This window comes from Lynx rufus, unplaced genomic scaffold (genome assembly GCF_022079265.1).
Source record: "Lynx rufus isolate CCGP_SWC_20201006 ecotype Redwood Valley unplaced genomic scaffold, mLynRuf1.p SCAF_3, whole genome shotgun sequence".
Classification (NCBI taxonomy): domain Eukaryota; kingdom Metazoa; phylum Chordata; class Mammalia; order Carnivora; family Felidae; genus Lynx; species Lynx rufus.
The window spans coordinates 152,529,831-152,557,408 of NW_025814845.1; the positions used below are offsets into that span (position 1 = coordinate 152,529,831).

The window sequence follows — 27,578 nt, forward strand, 5'->3', positions numbered from 1 at the left end:
GGATTTGATATAATTTTCTCTAGCTTCCAGAAGTGCTGTTGAAAAATCCAGTACTATTCTGAGTCTAAATCTGTGGTATGTATCCCTCTTACTCCTCTGTGAAAACTTAGAATATCCTCTTTGTTCCTTAAACTCACGATGATATTTAAAAAAAAAAAAAAAAGAAAGAAAATCATGATGATGTGGTTTTACTAAGGGACAGTTTTCATTCATGGGCTGAGTACTTAGTGGGTCCTTATCTAGAACAGAGGTTGCAACTGAGGCCAAGCCCCTGTTTTGTGGGCCAAATGTGTCCTGCCAGTTTTTATAAGTAAAGTTCTGTTGGCATACAGCCACATTCATGCATTTACATATTTTCTGTGGCATTGCATAGCTAGGTTGAATGATGCAACAGAATGTGGTCTACAGAGCTTAAAATATTGTTTTGTTTTTTTAGAAAGCATGTTTGCTTTATAAAAACTTTAAGTCTGAAAAGTTAAGAACTTCAATTTTGGCAAAAAAATTTTTTTGTTTTTAAAATGTTCTCCCTTGTGTTTTCTGTTCTTTCTTTCTGGAATTCTTAACACTTAGATGTTGAACCTCTTGGACAGGAACTCAGGGTTTTTTTCTGTCTTCTTTTTCCATCCCTTTGTTTTTGTTTGCTCTTTCGTCTGAGAAATTCTCTTTATCTCCCAACCTATCCATGAGTTTTTCATTTCTGCTATTATAATTTCTTATTTGGGCATAGCTTTTTCTATTTTTTAAATGAACTTATATTGTAATATACAAATAAAAAACAGATAATATATAGTTAATAAATTACTATAAAGCAACCATCCTTATAACTGCTACTCAGGCCTAAAATAGAAGATTTCCAGTAACTCAGAAACCCCTCTCCGTGCCCCAATCTAATTATAATCCACTCTGACACATATGTCATGGATTTTGACCCATTCCAATATTGTCTTTTTGCAGCTCAGATTTTCCCATCTTTGGACAGTGAGCCTTTTCATGCTGTCCACTGTGTCCTTTTATTGTGACCTTTGTATGTACCCTTTGTTTCCTTGCTAATCTAGTTTAACACTCCTCTTGTTTATTCCCTGTCCTAAATCTGGAAGCCCCCATTTCTCTAAAAAACTCTGTATTCTTTTAGTTGGAAATGGAATTTTAAGCTCCCGTTCTGGTTGCTAACAATACTCCTTACTTCTGATTGGTTGTTGTTTCTAGGTTGTCATTCAAAGGAAGGAGCATATGTATTTTTCCTTCCCTTTTTTTCATGATTTTATTATATTTATATTATCAGAACATACAGGCCTCACATTCTATCCTCTCTCCCTCTGAACCTTCATTTGGCCTTACTTCTGGAAAACTGCACATAAACGCTCAGCTGATACATTGATGTTTCTGTAGTCAATTTGGTTATCGGAAACTCATTCTTCAGAAGCTGTCTCAGGATGGGATCATGAGAACAATATTCCCTGAGTTCTCGCAGGTTAATAATTGTTTATCTGTGCTCAGTGACCTTGAAAGTCAGTTTTGCTAGTTGTATAATCTTTGGCTTGCATTTTCTTGCTTTGATGTCTTAAATATTTTACTCTGTTTTCTTTGAGTAAAACAGCATTGCTGTTGAAACTCTGGTATCATATTTTTCTCCTTTGTAAGTCACTTGCTCTTTTTGCCTAGTTGCCCCCAAAGTTTGTTTTATTTATAGTGTAAATATTTTCCCAGAATGTATCTTGTGTTCTTCTGGGTCAGTATTTCAGGTATGTGTTCGGTTCTTTCAGTGTGTAGTTTCAAGCCTCTTTTTATTTTAGCAATTAGAGTTTTTAGTATTTGGCTTGGATTTCTGTTAGGGACTCCTGTGCTCTGAATGTTGCATCTTCCTTGCCTGATTTTTGTTTTATGTGGTTCTTTTGTGTCTTGTATAATTTTTTTTATGTTTTTAACTTACTTTGAAATTTTGATATGTTGGCATGATTTCATTGTCTCTCTGCTGTTATATTTTTATGTCTAAGCTTTTTCTCATTACCCCTCTTTTTTAAAAAGTCTCTTCTCTTTTCTTAGATATACTATCTTGTTTATCTAAGGATCATAATGATAGTATTTTTTTAAGTTTTATTCTACCGGCCTAATTTATTTCCTGTCCTCCTCCCTTCATTTGTTTTGGCCTTTATCGTTTTAGAGACCTTCCTCACATGTATGGTAATCCTTGGTTCTTGGCTCATGTTGAAGAGTTGGACAGTAAAACAAAGATTTTTTTAAAAAGAGTTGGACAGTAAAAAAAGTAATTAGAAAATCTGTGTACCATGAGTTAAGTCTTGCTGAATTATAGATTTCACCATACTGTAATCTGGTTGGGCCTTTTTATCATGAAACCCCCAGTGGCGGTATCTTTCAGTTGATTGTTTTCTTTGGTACTGATCAAATTTTTCAGAGAAGTTTCTTCTGGTCTCCTACCCCCCCCCCCCCCCGGGAGGATATAAGCCTGACTGATAGTGTTCTGGGAGCCATATGAGGAGAAGAAAATTGTTACTCTTGGTATATAAACTTTGCTTAATAAAGCTTCTTCTAGGGGCACCTGAGTGGCTCAGTTCGTTGAGCATCTGACTTCGGCTCAGGTCATGATCTCATGGTTCATGAGTTCGAGCCCTAGATGGGCCTCTGTGCTGACAGCTTGGAGCCTGCTTCGGATTGTGTGTGTGTGTGCGTGCGCTGCGCCCCTTCCCTGCTTGCACTCTCTCTCTCTCAAAAATAAACATTAAAAAAAATTTAAAAGAAACAAAAATAACAGAGCTGCTTCTAGTTGTTGGTTTCCCCTAGTCCAGACCCTCATTTTTATTCTCTCCAGAGAATAACCTCTAGCAACATGCCTGGGAGGAGAAGAGGCAGTGCTGAGCTATATGGAATAGATGAGGAGAATTGGAAGGTTCTATTTCTCATCAGTTTTTTTCAACAAATCCCCTTGTTTTTAGGCTCACCTTCAGTCTCACTTCCAGATATACCTATTGTTTCAGATTGCTGAGCTTTTTATGGGTTCTGCAGTATAAATTGCTTGAATTAAACTTTCCTGTGTCTGCTAAGTCAGTTTTTTGTCTTCCTACTTTCCACTTTCTAAAATGCTGTTGCTATGTCTCTTCTCTCATTCTCTTTGTCTTAAAGAGGTGTGTGTGTGTCTGTGTGTGTGTGTGTGTGTGTGTGTGTGTGTGTGTGTGTAGCCCTTTACTATATTCAGTGGTATTTAAGGAGAGAGAACAGAACTAATGCACACTTTCAGTTCACCAGAAAATCCTTGACCTATTTGTACAGAGAATCTCAGGGAAGTCCCTCTCTCAGTTCTGTTCCTGAGTCTGTTACAGCAAACAATACAGTGTTTTTCTAATGACAAATTTTTGTTTGCTTAAGAGATACTCCTGATGCTAATCTGAAAGGTCACAAATTGTGTTTTATTTTCCTCCCTTATGCCAAGCTTCAGCTGTGTTTAACTCAATCCCTTTCTATAGCTTTGCAGACCTATGAGTAAAGCGTATTTCATATATCACTCGTGAACAGGGAGGAGCAGTTGAAATGTCCTATTGAAATGCTCTTTGTTAAGATGTATATGATAAGCCCTAGAACAATCACTAAGGAAAAAAAATACAGTGAAACATTGTGAAGGAAATTAAAAGGCTGCATCAGTAGTAAAGTAGTAAAGGAGGAACAGAGGGAAAAAAAAGACCTGAGGCACACAGAAAACAAAAGTTAAATTGGGAAACATAATCCAACTATATCAATAATAAATGTGAATGTATTAAGCAGTCCAAATGGCAGAGATGGTCAGACTAAATTAAAAAAAAACATACCCAGCTTTGTGCTCGATAAACAGAATGGAGAATAGAAAAATAGAGAAAAGTTAGGGTTTTTTAAAAAAGGATCAACAAAACTGAAAAACGTTTAGCTAGACCAAGAAAAAAGAGAGAGGACTCAGAAGTGAAAGGGGGGCAGTACTACCACCCTTACAGAAATAAAAATGATTATAAAAGAATCCTGTCAGGGTGCCTGAGTGGCTCAGTTGGTTAAGCCTCTGACTCTTGGTTTCAGCTCAGGTCATGATCTCACAGTTCTTTAGTTCAAGCCCCACATCAGGCTCCATGCTGATGGTGCAGAGCCTGCTTGGGATTCTCTCTCTCCCTCTCTGTCAGCATCTCCCCCAACTCGTTCTCTGTGTCTCTCTCTCAAAAAAAATGAATAAACTTTAAAAAATTAAAATAAAAATAAAAAAGAATCCTGGAGGCAGTTATATGCCAGTAAGTTGTAATAACTCAGATAAAGTGGACAAATTACTTGAAAGGATTTCGCGATAACATAGCATTGGCATTGTGATGCATTTACAGGCTGCTGCCTTCTCCACTCAAGGACGCAGTCGAAGTATCAACCTGGAGAAGATGTTATACAATGCAAGAGGTGAACTCTGCCCTTAGCAAAATCCAGCTGGTGGGATATTCTCAGAAAATTGTGAGTGTTAATATGGTTTTAAGTGATGCATGAATGCTTTTGATTCATCCTGTTACCCTTTGGGAGGATCTTCTCATTCCCTTTCTTCAGCCATTCAGTTACTGAGAATCTTGTACAAGGTGAAAAAACAGAGCAATTGTCATTATCCTCTGTCTTCCACCCTCCAGGCTGATAGTTGTGTTCTTTCCTAACCCTTACATTCCCCATCATTAGCCAGCATTCTACTGACCAGCATGTAATGAGTCAGGAGAAAGACATCTCATCCTATTCACTTGAGAACAGTGGGTGCAGCTTTATAGATTTTGGACAAGTGAAATAATACAAGAGCATAAAACAGATCAAGAAGCGATTTGTTGGCAGGTATAACTTTTGAGCTCTGACCTGATAGTAAGTGTCCCCCATTTTTGTTAACTTAGGCCCAGAGCCCCTCAGTATAGAACAACCAGGCAATTAATGCCTAACCTGAAAAAAGAAAAAGAAAACCCAAGTATTTGTCTCTTTGGTGTTGCTGGTAATCTGTTGCCTCTTTATTTAAAAAAATAAAAAAATCTATTGCCTCAGTCTTTTCATGAGTGAGGCCTGAGTGCCTGGTAAATGTAGATATTCTGAAACTCAGGGGGTAAGGATTGCTTTCTGGGTCTACCATCTGGTCTCCATTGATTTTTTTTTTGCTTTATACTTTCTGTTTTACTTTAAAATTTCTATATCTAAGTAGAGAAGGATATTTCTGGGTTTTTTGATTTGTTTCTTTTTTCTTTTTTCCTGCAAAGACTTATCTGGTATGACTGTACTGCTGAAAGCTCATCACACATTCTCTTACTGTGGTTCTTTTCTAGGAGCTTTTTGGTGCAGTTCAGGTGACTCCACTAAGCTCAGGCTATGCCCTTGGAAGCTCCAACTGGATTATCCAGTCCCATTATGAGAAAGTATCCTATGTCTCCGGATCCTCCTTACTTACCACACATCCCCAGGTAGTTCTGATTCTTTTTTAACAGTTCAGTGTTTTGGTTACTGAACCTAAATTGATAATGTATCCAGAACATCATCAGTTGTTTTTAAATCTTCCTAATTTTGGTTTCTACATGTATCCTATTCAAAAAAAAAAAAAAATTTATTGTTATTTTGGTAAGAATGCTTAACATGAAATCTACCGTTTTAATAATTTTTATACTATACATTATTGTTGACTACAGTACAGTGTTGTATAGCAGATCTCTAGAGCTTATCTTGCTTAACTGAAACCTTATGTTAAGACACTCTTCCTGAAAGGTAGATTTCCCATGTCCCAGTGTTTAGGATTGCAAGGTCCTCTGTAAGATCCTGCTGCCTTTGGGTCCATCTCTAGGATTTTGAGATTTCCCACCACTTCAAATAACCATAGCCTGATATACAACAGAAATGGCCACCCATTTACTCAGCAGATGTTAATTATTTCTTTACTAAGGGTCTACTATGTATGTGTCAAGCATTCATTAGGTATTAGAGTGTCCATGGTGACCCACAGGCAAAGTCCTAGCTCATGAATCTATGTTCAGAAGAGCAAGGAGGGGCCATTGTGATTGCAGCATGCTGTCAGCAGGGGTGTCCATGAAATGAGCACAGCCAGGTGAGGTGGAACTTTGTTGACCATGATGAGAAATTTGGATTTTATTTTAATGTATTTTATTTATTTTTCAATGTTTGTTTATTTGAGAGAGAGGGAGAGGGAGAGAGGGAAGCAGCAGAGAGAGAGGAAGACAGAATCTGAAGCAGGCTCCAGGCTCTGAGCTGTCAGCACAGAGCCCTATGCGGGGCTTGAACTGACAAATCATGAGATCATGACCTGAGTCGAAGTTGGACACTTAACGACTGAGCCACCCAGGCGCTCCTTTATGTATTTTATTTAAGCGTGTAGAGGGAAGCTATTAGAAGATTTTAGCTTGGTCATTTGTTAAGTCATATTTGGCAAGAAGCTAAGTACATACGTACCCATTGTTACAAATGTATTGTTTGTTCCTTTTTAGGTATTTGTAATGAATTTATTGTCCATTTCATAAATCCTGATTCTTTCCGTGTTTGTAAAGGAGGGGCAGAAATCAGATAGTTAGCTGATGGATGGATATGTAGATAGATAACTTGGGGAAGCCCATATCTTATTTTAATACGAAGAGGAAAAATGCCTGCTGTAGGTCTAGGACAATAGGATGCTTATGATCTGTCACCATGTATTGGTTTTTTTCATACCTTCTTTTATTATCAAATTTCATCTCCAGGTCTAGAGGAGGGGACAAGTTGCTTTTTTTTTCCTATAGCTAGCAGAATTCTGGGCCTTTCCCGCTTACTGAAATCAAAAGCCCATCAATGTCATCTTAATCTGCTTCATTGAATCAAAATACTTTATTGGCAGCTTCTATCATTCTTGATATATTCTTCCATAAAAGACAGAAAAATTATTTGGCTGCCAACTCTTCCGATTTGTCCTGCTTAGATCAAAGGCTTTACAGTACTACTGATGTAATTTCCAGTAAATTATTCTTCCAAGGTTCATAAATTTAAAGGGAAAATAAGGTCTTGAAAGTAATGAGCAACATACCTAAGTAATTAATTTTAATTTCAAGCTGGCAACCAGTGTTGTATATAAAAAAGATAATGAGGGGCGCCTGGGTGGCGCAGTCGGTTAAGCGTCCGACTTCAGCCAGGTCACGATCTCACGGTCCGTGAGTTCGAGCCCCGCGTCAGGCTCTGGGCTGATGGCTCAGAGCCTGGAGCCTGTTTCCGATTCTGTGTCTCCCTCTCTCTGCCCCTCCCCCGTTCATGCTCTGTCTCTCTCTGTCCCAAAAATAAATAAACGTTGAAAAAAAAAAAAAAAAAATTTAAAAAAAAAAAAAAAAAAAAAAGATAATGAATTCGATTTCCTTTCACCCAGATAATCGGATTCTTTTTTTTTTTTTTTTTTTTTTTTTTGAGAGAGAGAGAGAGAGCATAAGCAGAGAACAGGGGCAGAGAGAGAGAATCCTAAGCAGGGGCTCGCTCCCACGACCCTGGGATCATGACCTGAGCCAAAACCAAGAGTTGGATATTCAACCGACTGAGCCACCTGGGCGCCGCAATGATAATTGGATTCTGCATTGAATTAGCAAGGATAAGAAAAGTTTAAGTTTGAAAAACTTAACAGTCAGCTTCCGAGGTCAGCAAGCTATTGTCCATGGACCAAATTTGGCTTGCTACCTGTTTTCATAAATGATGTCTTCTTGCAGTACAGCCACATCCATTTGGTTATGGATGGTTTATGGCTACTTGCACACTGTACCAGCAAAGTTCTGCTTTAGACTTTACAGAAAAGGCCAACCACTGGTCTACTTGAGTGGAACTTCCCTAGGTAGAAAAAATAGGCTGCTTTAGTGATCTAATAAGCATAGCAGAGTGAGGCTTTGGATTAAGCCTGAAGTGGTAAGAATGGAATGACAAAGAAAACATTGGCAGGTCTTTATTTCAACAAATACTTATTGAATGCTTGCTGTCTCCAGGGTAGGAAAAATACAGGCCAGAGATTTCATGCCAAGATGATATTGAGAATGGTAATGATGACACTTACCCACTTGACAAGAAGGAGTTGACAAAGGGGGTTCTGGTTTTAGAAGGGAGTAGTGAGTATGATGCATAGCAATTTGAGTGAACACCAGGGACAAATGAAAATCTAGAACTGGAACTTGGATGTGACAGCAAGCCTGAGACAAATTAGAGCATCAGATTTTTTAAAGTATGTAAAGAGCCTAAGGGGAAAGACTGATGAGCTGTGAGGGACATTTACCAATAGAAGGTAGAAGGAAGAAAAATAATCTTGAATAAGAATGGAGAGTTAGAGGAGAACTGAGGCCCACAAAAGTACAGCATCCCATCCCAAAGGGCAGAAGAGAACTAGCTTTTACTGACTGGAAAGCCTCAGTACTAATTTTCCTATTGATCTGGTGTTCAACAACATACTGAATTCTTATATTCTAGTATTTATCTACTAATGATAATATTATCTGCAAAGAAGTAACAATTTTGTCACTTTTCTTTCAATCTTTTTATCTTTTATTTCGTTTTCCTGTCTTACAATCACATATTCTAGTCCCATGTAAACAGAAGTGATGACAGTGGCAGCCTTTTCTTATATCAGATTTTAAAGGGAATGCTTTTGTAGCTTCTTCATTAAATAGGATGGCTTCCTACTGGTTTTTGTCTATCAGGTTAGGGAGTTTCTCCTCTGTTCCTAATTTTCTTATTTTTAAAAGTCAGATGTAGACATTATACCTTGTCAAGTGCTTCTTCCAGTCTGTGAGATGATCATGTGATTTATTTCCTTTAAACCAGTAATGTAATGAATTGTAGTATTAGCTTTTCTCACATTTTTTTTTTCAACGTTTATTTATTTTTGGGACAGAGAGAGACAGAGCATGAACGGGGGAGGGGCAGAGAGAGAGGGAGACACAGAATCAGAAACAGGCTCCAGGCTCTGAGTCATCAGCCCAGAGCCCGACGCGGGGCTCGAACTCACGGACCGCGAGATCGTGACCTGGCTGAAGTCGGTTTTCTCACATTTTTTTTTAAGTTATTTTGAGAGAGAGCATGAGTGGGGCATGAGAGAGAGAGAGAGAGAGAGAGAGAGAGAGAGAGAGAGAGAGAGTATCCCAAGCAGGCTCTGCACTGTCAGCACAGAGCCCAAAGTGGGGCTCAAACCCATGAACCATGAGATCACGACCAGAGCCAAAATCAAGAGTCAGACACTTAACTGAGCCGCCCAGACCCCCAGCTTTTCTCACATTTAACCATCCTTTAGTCTTGTGATAAATCTTATTTGATCAGTTTTTTCTTTTTAAAATATACTCCTGGAATATAAGTTGGTCAGTATTTTTTTGAAATTTATACAGGTATATCTCATTTCATTGTGCTTTGCTTTATTGCATTTCTTACATACTGCCTTATTTACAGGTTGAAGGCTTGTGGCAACCTTGCATTGAGCAAGGCCATCAGCACTTTTTTCCAACAGCATTTGGTCACTTTGTGTCTCTGGGTCACATTTTGGTAATTCCCACAACATTTCAAATTTTTTCATTGTTATTACATTTGTTATGGTGACCTGTGATCAGTGATTTTAACTTGCTAAAACCTCAGATGATGGTTAGCATTTTTTAGCAATCAGATATTTTTTTAATTAAAGTATGTAGGGTTTTTTTTTTTTTTTAAGACATACTGCTATTGCATACTTAACAGAATAGTATGTATAAATGTAACTTTTATATGCACTGGGAAACCAGAAATTCGTTTGACTCTCTTTATTGCCATATTCAGTTTATTGGTCTGGGCCTCAACCTGTGATATCTCCAAGTTATGCCTATAATCTGTATTCATAAGTGAAAAATAGACCCATACCTTATTTTCTCATTCTGTCTTCATTTGTTTGGCATCAGGATACATTTAGTCTCATGAGATAATTTGAGCACCTTCCACTCTTTTTCTTTTTTTTTTTCTTTTTTTTCAAATTTTTTTAATGCTTTTTTGTGAGAGAGAGAGAGAGAGAGAGAGAGAGACAGAGCACAAGATGGGAGGGGCAGAGAGAGAGGGAGACACAGACTGAAGCAGGCTACAGGCTCTGAGCTGTCAGCACAGAGCCCGACACAGGGCTGGAACTCACAAACTAAGAGATCATGACCTGAACCGAAGTCAGGTGCTCAAACCAACTGAGCCACCCAGGAGCCCCATTTTCACTCTATAGCTATACACAAGATAGCTGTTCTCTTTTTTTGAAAGTCAGTTCCCTATAAAATTATCCAGGCCTGAGATTATCATTTTAACTTTCTCATGACTATTGAACTATATTCTCTGGGTCAGAGCTGTGTGAATATAGCAGAGATTTGTCCATTTTACCTAGGTTTCCAAAATCATATCCATGGAAGTTGTTTATTACCCTTTTTATTTGTTTAAACTTTTTTGTGTAATTCTATTTTCATTCTACATTTTAACACCTTTTTTCTTGATCAGATTTGCCAGAGGTTTATCTGCATTACTGATTTTCTTTAAAGAATAAGTTTTTCAGATGAACATAAGGGAAGGGAAACAAAAATAATATAAAAACAAGGAGGGGGACAAAACAGAACAGACTTATAAATATGGAAAACAAACTGAGGGTTGCTGGAGGGGTTGTGGGAGGGAGGATGGGCTAAATGGGTAAGGGGCATTAAGGAACCTACTCCTGAAATCATTGTTTCACTATATGCTAACTAATTTGGATGTAAATTTTTAAAAATAAAAAATTAAATTAAAAACAAAAATAAGTTTTTGTTTTTAATTGTTTTTGTTGTATTTTCATTTTCTATTCTGCCCTTTATTATTTCCTTCCTTTCATCTTTGGGTTTTCTCTGTTGCTTTTCCTTTAATACTTTACCTCATTCATTTCCATCCTTTTGTGCTTTCCAATAAGTGTACTTAAAGCTATGTTTCTCTCTTAGTATCATTTAACTCTGTTAAATTGTTAATATGTAGGGGTCTGTCATTCATCTCTCAGTATATCATAATTTCCTTCATAATGTTCATAATTTAAGTAGCCAAAGGTTGTTTTATAGTGCTTGTGTTTGTTTCTGGTGCATCCAATATGATTAGACTTAGGGTTAGACAAGAGACTTTTTCCAATCATGCTTAAATGTTTCTGGATTTTTCTTTTTTTTTTTAATTGGCATAATGATAATATACTCCTTCACTGAAGTGTTGCTTTGAAACACAGTCCATTTTTGTAAATGTTTTGTGTATGTTGTAAAAGACTGTGTTTACCATTGAATGAAAACTTTTCTAATTATTGTGTTAATTCTGTTCTATCATATCTTTGCTTAGTTCCCAGTTTCTGGAAAGAAAGTTATTTGTTGATTTATCTACTTCTGCCTATACTTTCACCAGTTATTGCTTTTTATAGTTTTAAGCAATATAATCAGATGTATATGTGATCATTATGTTTTATTGAACAATTACTCCTTTTATCAGGATGCTGATTTTTTTCTGTATCAAACCTGCATTAAAAGCGAAGAGACATTTTCCCCCTCCATATTTGCCTCATACTATTTTCCATCTGCTTCTTTTCATTCCTTCTGTATCCTTTTCTAGTGAGTCCCTTGTAGACATAGTAAGGGTTTTTTCTTTTTTAGTCAAGAGTCTCTGGAATGGTGAAACTATTTATATTTACTGTAATTACTATTGTACTGAGGGTTTATTTTTGTAATTTTATTTCATGTTTTTTTTAGTTCATTCTTTTCCCCATCCTTTCTTCCCTTCTTTTAGATGACATAATTTCTTTCTGTAAGTTTGAACACACATTTTATTTTTATTCTTCTGGGTTGTTGCTTCATTTATTTTTCCTTTGAGTGTCCTAAGTTTATCAATATCTTTGTCTTTCCCTCCAGAGCCACACCTTCCTCTTGTCTTTCCAGTCTTTCTCCTCTTCCTTCTCCCCTGACCCACCATGTTCATACTGTCTGGAATTTTAGTTCTGGGTTATCTAGGCTATACATCAAGTGTTGAATATATCACTTATTTAGACAGTGAGCTTTACTGAGTTGTTTTTGGGGTTTTTTTTCCAACCTACCTTCCCATATATCTCATAATCCTCTAGATTGACTTTCCTTCTTCCAGGAGTGCTTGAGGAACGTTCACCAAGAGCGTCTTAAAATGGTAAACCTTATGAGGCTTTGAAGTACTAAGAATAGTTTTAATTTTTTCTCACATTTAAATGATAGCTTGGATAGATATAAAATTCAAGGAAAAGAACTTGGAAACTATAAAGCTTTGAAAATCTTTATTCATTTTCCATTTGTACCCTTGTTGTACTTAAGAACTGCAAAACTCTTTAGATTTGTGTTCCTTTATGGGATTTGCTTTCAGAATTTTCACTTTATCTTAAATATTCTTTTTTTTTTTTTTTTTTTGAAAAATTTTTTTTTTTTCAACGTTTATTTATTTTTGGGACAGAGAGAGACAGAGCATGAACGGGGGAGGGGCAGAGAGAGAGGGAGACACAGAATCGGAAACAGGCTCCAGGCTCTGAGCCATCAGCCCAGAGCCTGACGCGGGGCTCGAACTCCCGGACCGCGAGATCGTGACCTGGCTGAAGTCGGACGCTTAACCGACTGCGCCACCCAGGCGCCCCTATCTTAAATATTCTTAAGTTTTACTGTGACATATCTTAAATGTGTATTTTTTCTGTCAGTATAATACTTTGAGAAATCTTCCAACTTTAACACAAAAAGATTCTTAATTGTTTTTAAAATTATTCCTTCTGGTTGATTTTTTATTTCTCTTTATGGAATTTCTCATACACAGATATTGACACTTCTATGTTTTGTATATCTCTTTCTTCCTTTTTTTTTTTTTTACCCCCTTCTCCTGCTTGATGCCTCCTGAAAAAACTCCTCAACTTGATCTTCCAGCTCAAGAATTCATTCTTTAGCCCTATCCATACTGCCCTTCAGCCTTTGTGTTGGATTCTTTATTTCAGTCACTGTATTTTTATACGTAATATTTGAAATATTTTGAAATATTTTGAATATTTCTCTTTATACTTGTTTTTCTTTTACTTATTTTGTGTGTGGACTTTTTTAATGCATATTCTGCTGTTCCATTTGGTTTATTAATTCTCCATGTGGCGTAGGTTTTTATCTTATTGTATTTAGTAGATGTTGTTTTCCTCAGTGGTCTTGTTTTATTTCCCTGTGAGCTCTTACTACTTGGCTTTCAGGGACATCCTCTTGTACCTCTGCTCTAGACAGACACTGCTTTTTTCCCAGGATTTGTCTTCCTGATGTGTTACCACTTAGCCTGGTAGTGTGAGGAAACAAGGAACGGCTGATAGGTCTGCCTGTACCTTTTATGAACATTCATCCCACTATTCTGGTATGTTCTGCTTCACAGTATGGTGGAGCAGGCCATAGGCAGTATGGAAGAGAGAGAAAAGGCCAAGGAGTTCCTTGCCACCCTCTATTCTTCCTGCAGTGCAAGCCCTCTTTGGCCCTTGCTTGCCATCTTGTCCCTATTCCAACACCCGTGGTTTCCCAGGAATTCATCATGGTTGTTTAGTTTCTCAAAACTGTCAGGTGCCCTTATTTCTGTGCTTTCTCTCAGCTTAGATTCTAGAAGGGAACCAGCGGCCTGTGTTCATTCTCTATCTTGTTGGGAATCTCATAGTGGAATTTTTGTTTTCTTTTAAAATATTTTTATTTCCTTATATTTCTGATTAGAACACTAATTTGTATTTATTGTAGTCGTTTTGGAACAAAGTGTGTGTTTGAATAAAATGTTCCCACTTGAAGCACTCAGTGAGTTTCCATAGACACCTGTAATATATACATTTGCTCTTTGGTGATGAAATGGAGATGTTGGCAATGTCCGCTTGGTTCAGAGGGTGTCACTACAAGGTGTTAAGGGCTAACTCTTTACAGTAACCCTAGTAATCTACAAGAAATGTCTCCCAAGTATGTCTCCTAAAATCATAAACATCTTGTCTGATCTGATCATGAAGTATCTCATAACTTCCAACTTGGTGGTATTTGTATTACAGTACTGCCTTTGTTTTGTTTTGTTGTTTTTTTTTTTTTTTTTTGTGGACATTTAATTTTCAAAGGACGGCAGCATCGGTGACTGAGGTACAGAGATAATGTTTTCAGGGCCACAGTTTGATCTCCATTAGATGCTTTCATTCAGATTGGTAGTTCTTAACCTTTTGGGGGTTATGGCCCCATATGACAGACCAGTCACCTCTGGGAAAATGTACATAGGCGCACACACAGAATTGTGTATGCTATTTCGAGGGTTCCTAGACCATCTGAATTCCCCCATCAGCCCTGTGAATCATTATTGGTTTGTTCTAATAAGGTTCTTATAAAATTGTCATTTTAAGCTAAATATGCTGTCTAACAAAGTTTGATCCCTTTTGTCCCCATTCCAGGTCCTTCTGTTTGATGCATGCACACAGTGAACATTTCTAGGCTCATTGCACATCTGCTACTATAAACCACTGTATTTATTCTTCTCTGGAAACAATGCATATGTATTTTATTAGAGAAGTGCAAATAGGAATCAGAATCTATTCGATATAGCTGTCATGACTATACTTATCTATGTTAAAGAAATGTTTCTCGGGTTAGAAAGCAGCTTATATAACTGCAGTCATGTTATTTAAAAAAAATAATGAAGCCCTTATATCCATGTTTATATAAAATGCTAAAGGAATATACATCAAAAGGCACATATACTCAGAGATAACATTGCAGGTGGTGGGTCTTTGCTGTGCTACTGTTTGGAATTTTCTTTGTTGGAAAATATGGGTTGAACAGAGAAAGGAGGGATGAAGCTTCTTACTAAACTGGGTTTCTGACTTTTATCTTCGTGTGTTCCATTGAGTATGTGGAACGACACTAAGGAAAAGACATGCTACGAAATGAGACCTAGCATCTCAATCCCTGGGCCCTCATTTTTGTTTTCAGTTTGAATCCCGGTTTCTTTGGAAAAGACAGTTACTTACTTACTTACTTAACTAACTAACTTACTTACTTACTTACTTACTTACTTACTTACTTATTTATTTAGATGCTCTGAAAACCATCAAAATTAAATTCAGACTGTGCAAGGTAAAATAAAAATTCAACATCCTGAGGATCACATAATAGTGCACTGTGGAGACTTCATAGTTTACAAGAAGATCATGTATATTAGCTCATAAGACTCTCAGAAATCAGTGAAGGCTTATGGGTCACAAATATGCCCATCTTATGAGAAACCCAGCTCAGAGCCTTACCTGAGGTCCGTGACCTAGGTAAGAGAATGGGAAGGAAGCTCGTTTCTGGATCCTAATTCAGTATTCTTCCTGGCTTCTCTGCCACTGAGACTTAGGGAAAATTGCCTTGACTGGTTGAGTCCCAGGTTGCATGTTTTCATAATATAAACTTACTTCATGTATTTATTTCAAGTCTTTACACTTGTTTTCATTTTACAGAGCTGTCTTGAGAATCAGATTATATAGCACAATGGTTCTCAAGGCGTGACCCAGACTGGCACCAGGAGCATCTCTTGGTAGCTCATTAGAAATGCAAATTGTTAGGCCCACCTCAGACCTGAATCAGAAACTCTGGGTTCAGTGCCCAGCAATCCACAGTTAAGTAAACCGTACAGGTGATTCTAATACACATTCATGTTGGAAACCCACCAGCGACATGTGTGACATGACATTTTCAAAAGAGCAAAGCGCTCTACAAATTTGAGATCATAAGCTCTTTTTTTTTCATTGAGGTACAACTTTATGTATAGTGAAACCCAGAGATCTTAAGCATACAGCTCTATGAATTTTCACATCACGTGATTACCACACCAGCCGAGGCATAGAACTTTTTTTTTTCTTTTAATTTTTTAAAATATTTCTTTAATCTTGGGAGACAGAGTGCAAGCAAGAGAGAGACAGAGAGAGAGAGAGAGAGAGATACAGAATTTGAAGCAGGCTCCAGGCTCGGAGCTCTCAGCACAGAGCCCGACGTGGGGCTCGAACCCACGAAGCATGAGATCATGACCTGGGCTGAAGTCAGACTCTTAACTGACTGAACCAGCCAGGTGCCCCGGCATAGAACTCTTTTATCATGGCTGTAAAGTTCCCTCATGCCTCCTCTCATCTGTCCCTATCCCCAGTGGGCAGCTACTTAACTGTTCACTGACAGACTTCATTAGAGGAAGTAAGGGAACAGGACAATGATGAGCCAAACACAGAAAGAGCAATGACTATTCTCTTTTTCCTTCACTACTTGCACTTACCATTTCCTTTTGAAGTACTGAGCATAGTTCTCTCTGGTTTTTCAGCCCATGGACCAAGCTTCTCTCAAAAACAGCGACGTTCTCGTTCTGACAGGCCTCACCCAGATCCCCACCGCCAACCCGGACGGCATGGTGGGAGAGTTCTGCAGCAACCTGGGTATGTGTCCAGCTCAGGCCATGAACGGGATGAAATGTGCTAAATTTACTTTTCAGTTCTTGCTTCTGTAGTATTTTGTGTTCCTTCTCTTCACGTTCACCCCCTCTGATACCCCGGTTCAAGGCTTCCCCTGCCCCGCCTACTCTACCCTTCCTGCCCATCCTTCAAAGCTTGCTGTTGTCAGCAAAAGCAATTCTTAAGCAACATAAATCTGAAGAATGTAAGAATGGTTCTAAGGGTAAATTCAAATGTTTAGCACGTTTATGCAACATATACTCAACATTCTCCCACTTGATTTATGTTGAAAATTCTTATTTGTTTGCTCTGTGGTGGGATTTGGGGGCAAGACGGGGGTGCATACAGGATAGCAGTTGTCAAAAAAGGGAAGAATCACATCTTTGCTTGTAAGTAATAGCACAGAAAAGACTTAATACTTTGCATTCACAATAGCAATATACTGAGCAGATACATTTTTCCACCAATATTTGGTCAGTGTTGTTTTTTTCTTTGAGAGAAGACTAAATTTGGAGAAGAGACTTGCTACCCGGAAGAAACGTATGTTTCTTTGGATATAATTGTCAGTAAAATCTAGAAATCCTGCCTTTCTTTTAGAAAAGTATAGGTTGCTTACTGTCTTAACTTGGGCTGCTGTAACAAAATGCCAGACTGGGTTGCTTAAAGAACAAACATTTCTCACAGTTCTGGAGGCAGGCAAGTCTGAGATCAGATTGTCAGTGTGGTCAGGGTCTGACCAGTGGAAGAGGGCTCTCTTCCTGGCTCGCAGACACCCACAAGTGTGTCCTCCCTTGGCCGAAAGAAGCAGCTCTCGTGTCGTCTTCTTCTTATGAGGGCAAAAATCCCATCATGGAGGCTGTACCCTCATGGTCTCATCTAAACCCAGTTACCTCCCAAAGCACCCCTGACCCAGTACCATCACATTGGGAGTTAGGGCTTCAACATATGAACTTTAGGGGGATACAGATGTTCAGTACATAACAGTTGCCAAAGAGGAGTTAATGAGCTCAGACCTTTCACCCCTTTCACACAGTTTATTCTTCCTTGAAAAAAATTATTGGACTAGTCTCAAATAGCACCCCTGATTTGTATGTTTTGTTTGCTTATTGTCTAGAATCACAGACTCAAAACACTTTAGATCTGAAAGGAACCTTGCATCTAATCTACTGTTTCTTAAGTCCACTAACCACTTGCCTCATGATCAGTGAGGCCACTTCTTAAAGATGCAAATTTGAGGGCCCATCCACAGACCTAGTAAGTCAGATTCTCTGGGGACAGGAGAGACCCAGCAGCAAAGTTGCATTTTCAACATATTCCCTGGCAATTTTCACACTTACGAAAGCTTGAAGACCACTAATCTAGTCCACCCCTCTCATAACCAATCAGGAAACAGGCCCAGCCAGGTTTCAGTGGCTTACATGGGGTCCTTAGCATGTGATGAATGCAGGAGTAGATCCAGGCCTCTTGAGCCCTGACCACTGTCTCTCCCCTCAGTACCATACTCTAGTAATAGCAAGTCAACCAGTACTCCAAGTACAGCGCCTGGGAGAACCCATATGTCAGGGTTGGGAACAGAGGAGGATACAAGACGCCAGAGGCTTCAAGATCTACACCCGAAAGCTCTGCGTTTCAGTTTGTTTTGGAAACTAAACAAAAGAGAAACTTAAGAGGGCTTTGATATTTTTTTTCTTTTGTAGCCAGTTATAACTTCTAATGTAATTATACCCATTAAGTTGCAAGTCCTCGTTTGATAACTTGTTTTTAAGTATTTAAAGTGTAGAGGATTTTCTTACAAATAACACATTAATGAAAGAAAATGCCACTAAAATGAGTCAAATGGAAAAACTTGGCCTATTTCCTTATAGGTCATACAGCAGTGGTCAGAGACTGAACAGAGACAAATCCAGCAAAGTTTTGAGCAGGAGCTAAAAAGAGAAGGAGCTTGGAGGGTCTGTCCTGAAGCTCGGCTGCCATTGGTAACCTTTAAAGCCCAAACCCTTAACTGCACACCTTGTTCCCAGGGACTGAGACGTCCATTAAAAACCCAACTGATTGTTAGCCTCTGGATTCTCCCACTCTTGTGCTATTCTTCAAAAGAAGCAGATCATTGTACCTGAGAAATGAATTGTATGAACAGAAGTAGGAAATGAAAGAAATCCAAATATTATTTTTAAAGTTTCTTTCTACCTTTATAAAACTGTTCTTCTGACACCACTGTTTCTCTCTGACTTCAACTTTTCTAGCACTGACAGTCCGGAATGGAGGAAACGTGTTGGTGCCCTGTTACCCTTCTGGAGTGATCTATGACCTCCTGGAATGCCTGTATCAGTACATTGACTCCGCCGGCCTCTCCAACATCCCTTTCTACTTCATCTCCCCCGTGGCCAACAGTTCACTTGAGTTTTCCCAGATTTTTGCTGAGTGGTATGTCTGCATTCTTCTCCATGATTGAGTACATTCAAGCAGTAAGAATAAAATGAAAAAAGTATAGGGGCGGCTGGGTGGCTCAGTTGGTTAAGCGTCCAGCTCTTGATTTCGGCTCAGGTCGTGATCTCACGGTTGAGCCCCGCATTGGCTCTGCGCTTAAGACTGTCTCTCTCTCTCTCTCTCTCCACCCCGCCCCACACCCTGCTCACTCACGTGCATGTCCACACACTCTCATTCCACACATATGCACTCTCTCTCTGTCAAAAATAAAAATATAAAGGTTTTTTTTTTTCTCACATTACTATGAGACTTTGATTTTGTTGTCTTTCCATGTCTGTGATGTGAAAATTGTATTAATAAAAGCCAAATCTGTTACATTGCTAGAGTTTGGAGGAATAGTTGTCAAGGAAGGAAGGATGAAAGGCAAAGGGTTAACTTAGCACTTTCAAATTCAGTGACAAAATATTATACATTTATCTTCTCCCATGCTACCCTCTGCCTGTTACAAAGTGAAGTGACATTCTAGAGGCTCAAAAAAAGCCCAAGTTCATGTTGTCTGGAATTTCTAATACCAAATCTGATGATAAGAAAAGCTAGGTTCTTTTTCATTTCAATAGCATGATATTTGATAAAACTAAGTTTTATTACAGTAGGAAATTGTTTGATCCAGTCCTGAGGTGGGTAAATTATTGAACCGTATGAAGTTAGTGAACCTTTTTAGGATTATTTAGATGCATGTTTGAATCTAACTCATCTGGCCCAAAAAAGGGAGGGATGAGGGAAATACAGAACTTTTACAGTCGACCTTCAAGTGCCTTAGGGTGGTTTTTTGGACGGGGGCATGACACTTGCATAGGGTGTGTAATCCATTTTGATTGTATGGTAGTGTAATGGACACAGTGTTCTACCAAGTTTCTAATTAAGAAGGGATTTGTATATCATTCTGTCCTAACATGTTCTATATGCTGTCTCCCCACTCCACCTTCTTAAAGGGCATTTTTTCCTCCCCTTTTAAAAGTTGTGGTCAAGGACTTTTTTTCTCTATCTGCATTCAGACAAACTTCTCCATCCTGTGTGCATGTTAGTCGTGTTTGTCCGTAGGGCCGTCACTTTATTGGTACCTGTTGAATTTTATCCTTTGCATTGGGTCATTTCTCCCCCAGCATAGGAAGTTAATCTTGAATAATTAGTAGTCCAGCCTAAGGATCACTTGCACAATTAGCATATTCTGAATTTCTTCATCCAGATCCTTAATAAAAAACTCCAGCCAGCCCTGTGAGGCCTGGGGGATGGTATGCTCCCCAAAGCCACTCCGTCCCCACTGTGTGCTGTTCTTTCAAAATAATATCTTACGGGCTAGAAGTCAGGACCACTCTAATTAGAGTAGGTTGTTTTTGTTTCTGGGTTTTTATATTTGTTCGTTTCTAATATATGTGTAATACACACTTACTAAAGAAAACAATACAAGTTACAGAAAACAGGAAAAACTGAACCTGTAAACCCACTATCCAGAAGTAATATCACTGTTGGCATTTGGATGGATTTCTTCTTTCTATATGGGGATCATACCAATTATTTAATTTTGGATCCTGCTTTTAAATATTTTAATTTTTTTTTTTAATGTTTATTTTTGAAAGAGAGACAGAGTGCAAGTGGGGGAGGGGCAGAGAGAGAGGGAGACACAGAATCTGAAGCAGGCTCCAGGCTCTGAGCTGTCAGCACAGAGCCCGATGTGCGGCTCGAACTCACGGACCGTGCGAGATCATGACCTGAGCTGAAGTCAGACAACCAACTGAGCCACTCAGGTGCCCCCTGCTAATCTCACATTTTTAATGTGAGATTAGAGGATTAAAATAAAACTTTGAGGACATAGTTTTTACATGAATACATTATTACATCATTTGTATACTGTATTATTTATTTAACTGTTGTCTTATTGTTGGATGAACAGGCTTTGCCCAGTTTTTTCCTTTTAGTAATAAATCTTCAATTAATATTGTTGTATGTATATACGACTGCATCTTTTGCTTTAGGTAAATTACTAACAGTGGAATTACAGGAACAAAGAGTATAAATATGTTTTAATGTTGATTACACAAATCTCAGTTGCTTTCCGGAAAGATTTTTGTCTTCTGTAAATTGTTCTTCTTGCCCATTGTCTTCTGTAAATTGTCCCTTTTTTACTGATTAGAGATGTTATACTTTTCTTACCAATTTATTTGAACTCTACTCTTTGTTATACATCTGCAGATATTTTTTCCCCCGTCTTGGCACTTTGGATTTTAACTTTGATTTGTTTTTTAAATAATAAAGTCGTTACTTTGGAATAATTTTGAATTTACAGAAAAGTTGTAGAGGTAGTACAGAAAGAACTATATACCTTCTACTTAGTTTTCCCTAATGGCCACATCTTACATGGCCATACACATGTATCAAAACCAAGAAATGAACATTAGCACACATTATTAGCTGAACTACAGTCTTTTTCAGATTGTACCAGTTTTCCCACTAATGTCGGTTTTCTATTCCAGGATCCAGTCAAGGATACCACAATGCATTTAGGTTATAGTTTTGTTTTGTTTTGTCTTGGTTTTTTTTTGTCAGAAATACTTTAGTTTTATATATTGATACTAACTAATGCAACATAGTATCCTTTGCAACAATCTAAGAAACCTTAAATGAAGATCTTCTATTTGTCTCTCTTCCTGACTTTAAAAAGTTTTGTCTTCCATGGGGCGCCTGGGTGGCGCAGTCGGTTAAGCGTCCGACTTCAGCCAGGTCACGATCTCGCGGTCCGTGAGTTCGAGCCCCGCGTCAGGCTCTGGGCTGATGGCTCAGAGCCTGGAGCCTGTTTCCGATTCTGTGTCTCCCTCTCTCTCTGCCCCTCCCCCATTCATGCTCTGTCTCTCTCTGTCCCAAAAATAAATAAACGTTGAAAAAAAAAATTAAAATAAAAAAAAAAAAGTTTTGTCTTCCTGATTAGATATTATATATAATTCTATGTATATAAGTATATGTAATTTAGATATTATAAGGTAACCCTCCAGAAGTATCTTCCTTCCCTATTTACATCTTCCTCCAAAAAGGATATAAAGTAATGTTTTTTAAATCAAGATTAAAGAAAATTTTAAGTGTAGGGAAAATTAATAAGTTGTATTCATGAAGTTCATATAAAACCCAAACCCTGGAGTCCTGAACTACTCCCCAAAAAATAGTATCTGGTAGAACTGTTGAAATACTTTAATACTGTTTTAGTAGAATTCTTACAAGTAGTCGTGAACAAACATACATTATTACTACATAACGCCAAACCTACAGAACACCTGTCTTTTGAGTTATCAGTTGTTAACTTTGGCCACAATTGCTTTATTCAGACATCTCCATTTTTAAATGTCCGCTCTGTCTAGGAAAGAAATATAGACTACCTAAAGCATTTATAGAGTCTCCCAGTTGAGATACCACGTTACTCTCCAGTTTCAGTGACCAGTGTTGCTTAGTGCATGTGCAAAATACAAAGTTGGGTCTCTGAAGAAAGCCTATCACTTTCTCCTCAAAAGTGATCACTACTAATGCAATATTATATTTCAAATTGGATCCTGGAGCAAAAAAAAAAAAAAAAAGACATTAGTGGAAAAACTGGTGAAATCCAAACAAAGTCTGGAATTTAGTTAGTTGTAATACACTAATGTTAATTTCACAGTTCAACAAATGTATCATGGTTATGTAAGATGTTAACATTAAGGGGGCCCTGGGTAAAGGGCCCAAGGGAAGTCAGTACCGTCTCTGCAACTTTTCTATAAATCTAAAATTATTCCAAAATAACAAGCTTATTTTTCAAGGAAAAAATGTACTCAGGAATTTTAATGGTTAAAAAATGCTCACAAGGGACTTGTTCTGAATACTCCGTAGATCCTGGCTTTCAATCACAGTGAGATTGGTTAACAGGAAAATTTTGAATACACTTTACTAGTGTTTTTGCTGCTACCACTAGGTGGCAACAAATGATCCTGTATGCCCTACCCTAACAGGCTCATCCGTTTTTCCTCTTTAAAAGGCTTTGTCACAACAAACAGACTAAGGTGTATCTCCCAGAACCACCTTTTCCTCATGCAGAGGTAAGAAATGGCATTATTGGGTCAAAGCAAGAAAAAACTGTAGATAAATGGATGATAACATGTCACTAGATTATAGAAATCCTTAGGTAAACTCATATAGTCCCTTGTTTCCCATGTGAGATGACCGCGAAGTACTCTAACTCAAGATATGTTACTTTCTCTTCTCATTAACACATTCTATTGCCAGTACGTGTTCAGTTCATAACCTACCTCTGTTCTGTTCACTGAGTGTTATCTGACCCCTACTACTAATTTCTTTGCATAACAACAGATTCGTTTATAGTCAAAGTCTTCTTTCCAGTTAGTCATGTTGATCATAGATGTGAAGTTTTAATGATGAAAATAATAACATTTAAGTTTTTAAAAAATAGAGGGTCAAAGGTACAAACTTCTTCTAAAATAAATAATTCATGGGATGTAAGTACATCATAGTGACTGTAGTTAACCATACTGTATTGCATGTTTAAAAGTTGCTAAGAGAGCAGATATTAAGAGTTCTCAAAAAAAAATCTTTTGTAACTATCTATGATGATGGATGGTAACTAGGCTTACTGTGGTGATTTTTTTTCCACAATATATATATTATTGGACACTTGAAACAAATACAATATATATAACGTAACAACATAACATAGACAGTTTTGTTTTCATTACATTTTTCACCAAACAGTGTATCATGGATATTTTTCTGTGTGCCTCCTATTATTATTATTGCTGCCTAGTATTCCATAGCATATCATATGAACATATTATAATGTACTTAACCATTCTCTTACTATCCAACAAAAGAGTTACTCCCAATTTTTTGTTACATTTTTAAAAAGGATGTTTAAATTGGTATAAGCCACTTTAGGAAACTGGCAATATCTGCTAAAGCTGAAATATAACATACTCCCTACTTCAGCAATTTTGTTCCTGAATTATATACCAAACAGAAATACATGGGTATGTCACCAAAAGACACAGACAAAAATCTTCAGGGCATTCTTGGTAATAATGCTGAAATATACCTAAATGCTGTTAATAGTCAAGCGGATTTTGTGGTATATTCTGTACAATGGAATACCTTACTTACATCAGTGAGAATGAATGAATTCCAATTATACGAAGTTATGTAAACAAATCTCACAAACATCATGCGAGTGAAATAAGTGAGACATAAGTAGACAGTGTGATTTTCTTTATATGAAAGTTCAAGAACACACAAAACAATTCTGTGGTATCAGAAGCCAGGATTGCAGTTATCCTGGAGGTGGGGTTGGAGGCAGTAGTAAGTGGAAAAGGACAAAGGGGAACCTCTAAGAAGCTGGTCACACTGCTCCTTAGTGTGCAGTTGGGAACATGGACTTTTCAGTTTGTACAGACTTCATCCATCCACAGATGTCTGTGTGGATGTGCTTGTATAGGATTTAGTTGGTTTATTTGTTTTACAGTTAACTATTTGATTCAGTGTAAATAGCAACAAATGTCCCGCTAACTATTTTAAATTTGACAACTCCTGCCACCCCTGCTTATTGCTACTCCAAAGGACCTTTATGAGCCAGAATTTCATGAGGAAGGTTCTGACAAAGTCTTTTTTCAGTCCACACATTCCGTTACAGCAGCCAAAGTTTTTCCAAGCTCTGTCATTACCACAGTGAACTTCAGGCTAGAAATGCAGTGATGTCTGAAAATTAAGCGTGGCAAAGCATACTTTATGGTGGACTTTACCACTGAAGGCTGGTTTTTCTCCCCCCAACAAAAATTAGCCTTTTTTTGTTTTCTAAGAGTGTTACTCTACGTTTTTACCCACATATTGTCACAGATTACCTTTGTCCCATTTAGTTAGGAATATGAAAAGACCATAGTTACATGAGCAGGGTTCCTGAAACGCACTTGCCTACTTTAGGACATGATGGAGTTGACTCAGTATTGTGACCAGTGCCAAAGGGAAAATATTCTAGCCTTAGTACTGATAATTAAAAAAAAAAAAATTTTTTTTTACAGAATTCCTACCCTACAGCTTCATTGCCTATACAGTTGGACCTTAAATAAGTACAGAGGTAATGAATGGTCAAATGTAGTAAGTCAGCTAGAAAGGTAGCTCCAGTTGGCAAAAGAAAAGAGATGAATTTATCTTAGTTGCTATGCATTGATCAGTAGAACTTCAGGAACTGTAGGTAATGCCTAAAAAGTGATTTAAGTTGTGTGCAAAGACCCACTGCTATTCTTAGAATCCCATTCGTCTCCTTGACGGCAATGGATACAGTAGGCTTAGTCTTTTAGACAGCGCTCACCCATTTCAATGGGACAAGTAATGATTTGGGGGCAGATCAGTTATAAAAAGAATGTCCCTTTTGTTTGTATATAACTTGGAAGGGAGGTGGGAATTCAGCATTTGTCCCGTCTTTACTACAACATATCCCATCCAAGCCAGGGATGCCTGGCTAAGATCTCTAGAGTAGTGTTGCAGTGTTACCAGTAAAAGCAATCTCTCTGAATTAAAAATTAAATCTTTATAGTGAAGAGAGTTTAGCTTCCATTTGGGGGTTGTCCCATTCCGGCCACACTTCACTATTTGGGTGACTTCAGTTGGATTTGGACTCCCCTCTTATGCATAATTGGTTGGTTCAGGATTAACTTATGTCACAGACTATTTCTTTATCTATTAGACGATATCTCAGGGCAGTATTCCCTTTGATCTAGCCGGCATTTAAGGTCTCTGAAGTCTGGGTGTTTGTCATCTTACCTTTTGGTGCTAGAGTAGGGAGGTGGAGGCAGGGCCAGGGCAGCAGGAAGAGCTGCTGAGCCATGTCACAAGATGCCATCTGTGGCTGTAACTATATGGTGTTGTCTTGGGTCGGTTATGACGTTGGGAGAGAATTGCCAGGTATTGTTCTGGAAGGGAGATCATTTGATTAAAAACGTACACTTTTGAGACGAGTCTGAGGCTGTACATGGCCCACTTCTTACTACAGCTCTCTGCGTAGGACATCTCTGGGAGGACATCACACTCCCAAATTTCTGAAAGCCAATTTGGCCTTTGTCTTTGGTAAGTTGCCGCAGTAACTTACATCTCAAGAGGTGGTCCTGTGCAGGTAAACAGTTTTTCTTGTGTGAAGTGTTTATTGTTGACAGAACTTGGTGAGTCACATGTTTGGGGAAAATTACTTGTATTTCAAATAATAACTGATCCTGGGAACTTCTAGGGCCGGGACTCCCGAGTGTCAGGAAGCTCTAAAGGAAGGGTTAGACTGCATCAGGCCTTTAACAGCCTGAATAATATGTTAATACGTACCAGAAGGTTGCATCTATTCAGAAAGTCACATTGTACATAACAAAAAAAAAAAAAAATTCAATCTTCCACAAATTGTAATCAGATTCATTTGTATTCTTCCTTCTGCTCATGCTCCCATGCTGTGCAGTCCTTCCCTCCGCCTGGAGAGGCTAACATCTCTGTGTGCTTCCCTGTACCTATTGTAGCTCATTCAGACCAACAAGCTGAAGCACTATCCGAGCCTCCACGGAGACTTCAGCAGTGATTTCCGGCAACCATGTGTGGTGTTCACCGGGCACCCCTCCCTCCGATTTGGGGACGTGGTCCATTTCATGGAGCTCTGGGGGAAATCTAGTCTCAACACCGTCATATTCACAGGTAAGTAAACAAACAAATAAAACCCTGCCCTTTCCACTGGGACTTTCACCCAGTGCACCGACCAGGACGAAACTTCAATAAGGCATAAATATGAACACTCATCTGACATAAACCACAAGGGAAAGAGTAAAGCAAGATGGACTGTTAGGAAACTGTACTGGACAAAGCTTTCACATCCATTTTTCGGAGATTTTTCCCTGAGGCAGATTTCTACTGAACTGCTTTTGATAGGATTTTGTAAGCTGTTTCAAGAACGGCAGTAATCCTAGTAACCACTCTTGTGTTACCCTTTAGGAATTATTTCTTGAGTTGGGTTTTTCTCCTTTGGTTATAGTTTGCTCTGGCTTACACTGTTTTCTCTGGAGACAAACCCCTCAGAGTAAAACAAATCCTTTAATGAAGCCAAGCAGGGGTTTTACTTAATCACTATATTATTTTAGCAACTTTAGGTCTTCAGACAGCCTCGGGATTTGGAAATCTTACGGGCAGTTGAGTGAAAAACCTTGATCTGAATCTGGTCCAGTGTACTATAATCTAAGACAAGTTAACCTCACCTCCCTGAGCCTCACTTTCTTCATCGTAAAATGGGATTGTTGATGGCTCCTTCCTTGGGCAACTCTGTGTTGACTGAAATGTTATCAGAAGGCACTTCATGCAGTGCCTGGCACATAAAAGTTGTTGAGAAAGTTATCAGTTGATTTCTTTCTCATTGCTTTTAAGACTTGAATGATGAAATAGAGTCTAACTGTGCCCAAATCTTCAAGATCAGGGACACTGGGGCCCTTTCCTGTGCTCAGCCTGTTTGTGAGGAGTGCCAGAGGCCTCCATCACACCACCGGTCAAACAAAGTTGGCTTTATTGATTCATTGCAGCTGAGAAGAACACATGGGGAAGTGGGAGGCATCTCAGAACATGTTGGAAAGAACTTATGGATTTGGACTTGTGTTGGGTGATTTTG

General features: G+C 38.3%; 1 protein-coding gene across 2 annotated transcripts in view; it reads left to right on the forward strand.

Annotated features, from left to right (window-relative positions):
* INTS9 (integrator complex subunit 9) overlaps positions 1–27,578 on the forward strand; it is a 101,448-nt gene that overhangs the window by 60,002 nt on the left and 13,868 nt on the right. The window contains exons 7-12 of one of the 2 annotated variants that reach the window (XM_047091602.1): positions 4,350–4,470; positions 5,307–5,441; positions 16,318–16,429; positions 18,688–18,868; positions 22,926–22,986; positions 26,449–26,620. In XM_047091602.1, the coding sequence (XP_046947558.1) occupies positions 4,350–4,470; positions 5,307–5,441; positions 16,318–16,429; positions 18,688–18,868; positions 22,926–22,986; positions 26,449–26,620 (782 nt within the window). The remainder of the gene's footprint in view (positions 1–4,349; positions 4,471–5,306; positions 5,442–16,317; positions 16,430–18,687; positions 18,869–22,925; positions 22,987–26,448; positions 26,621–27,578) is intronic. The other variant, XM_047091603.1, reaches the window with a different exon arrangement.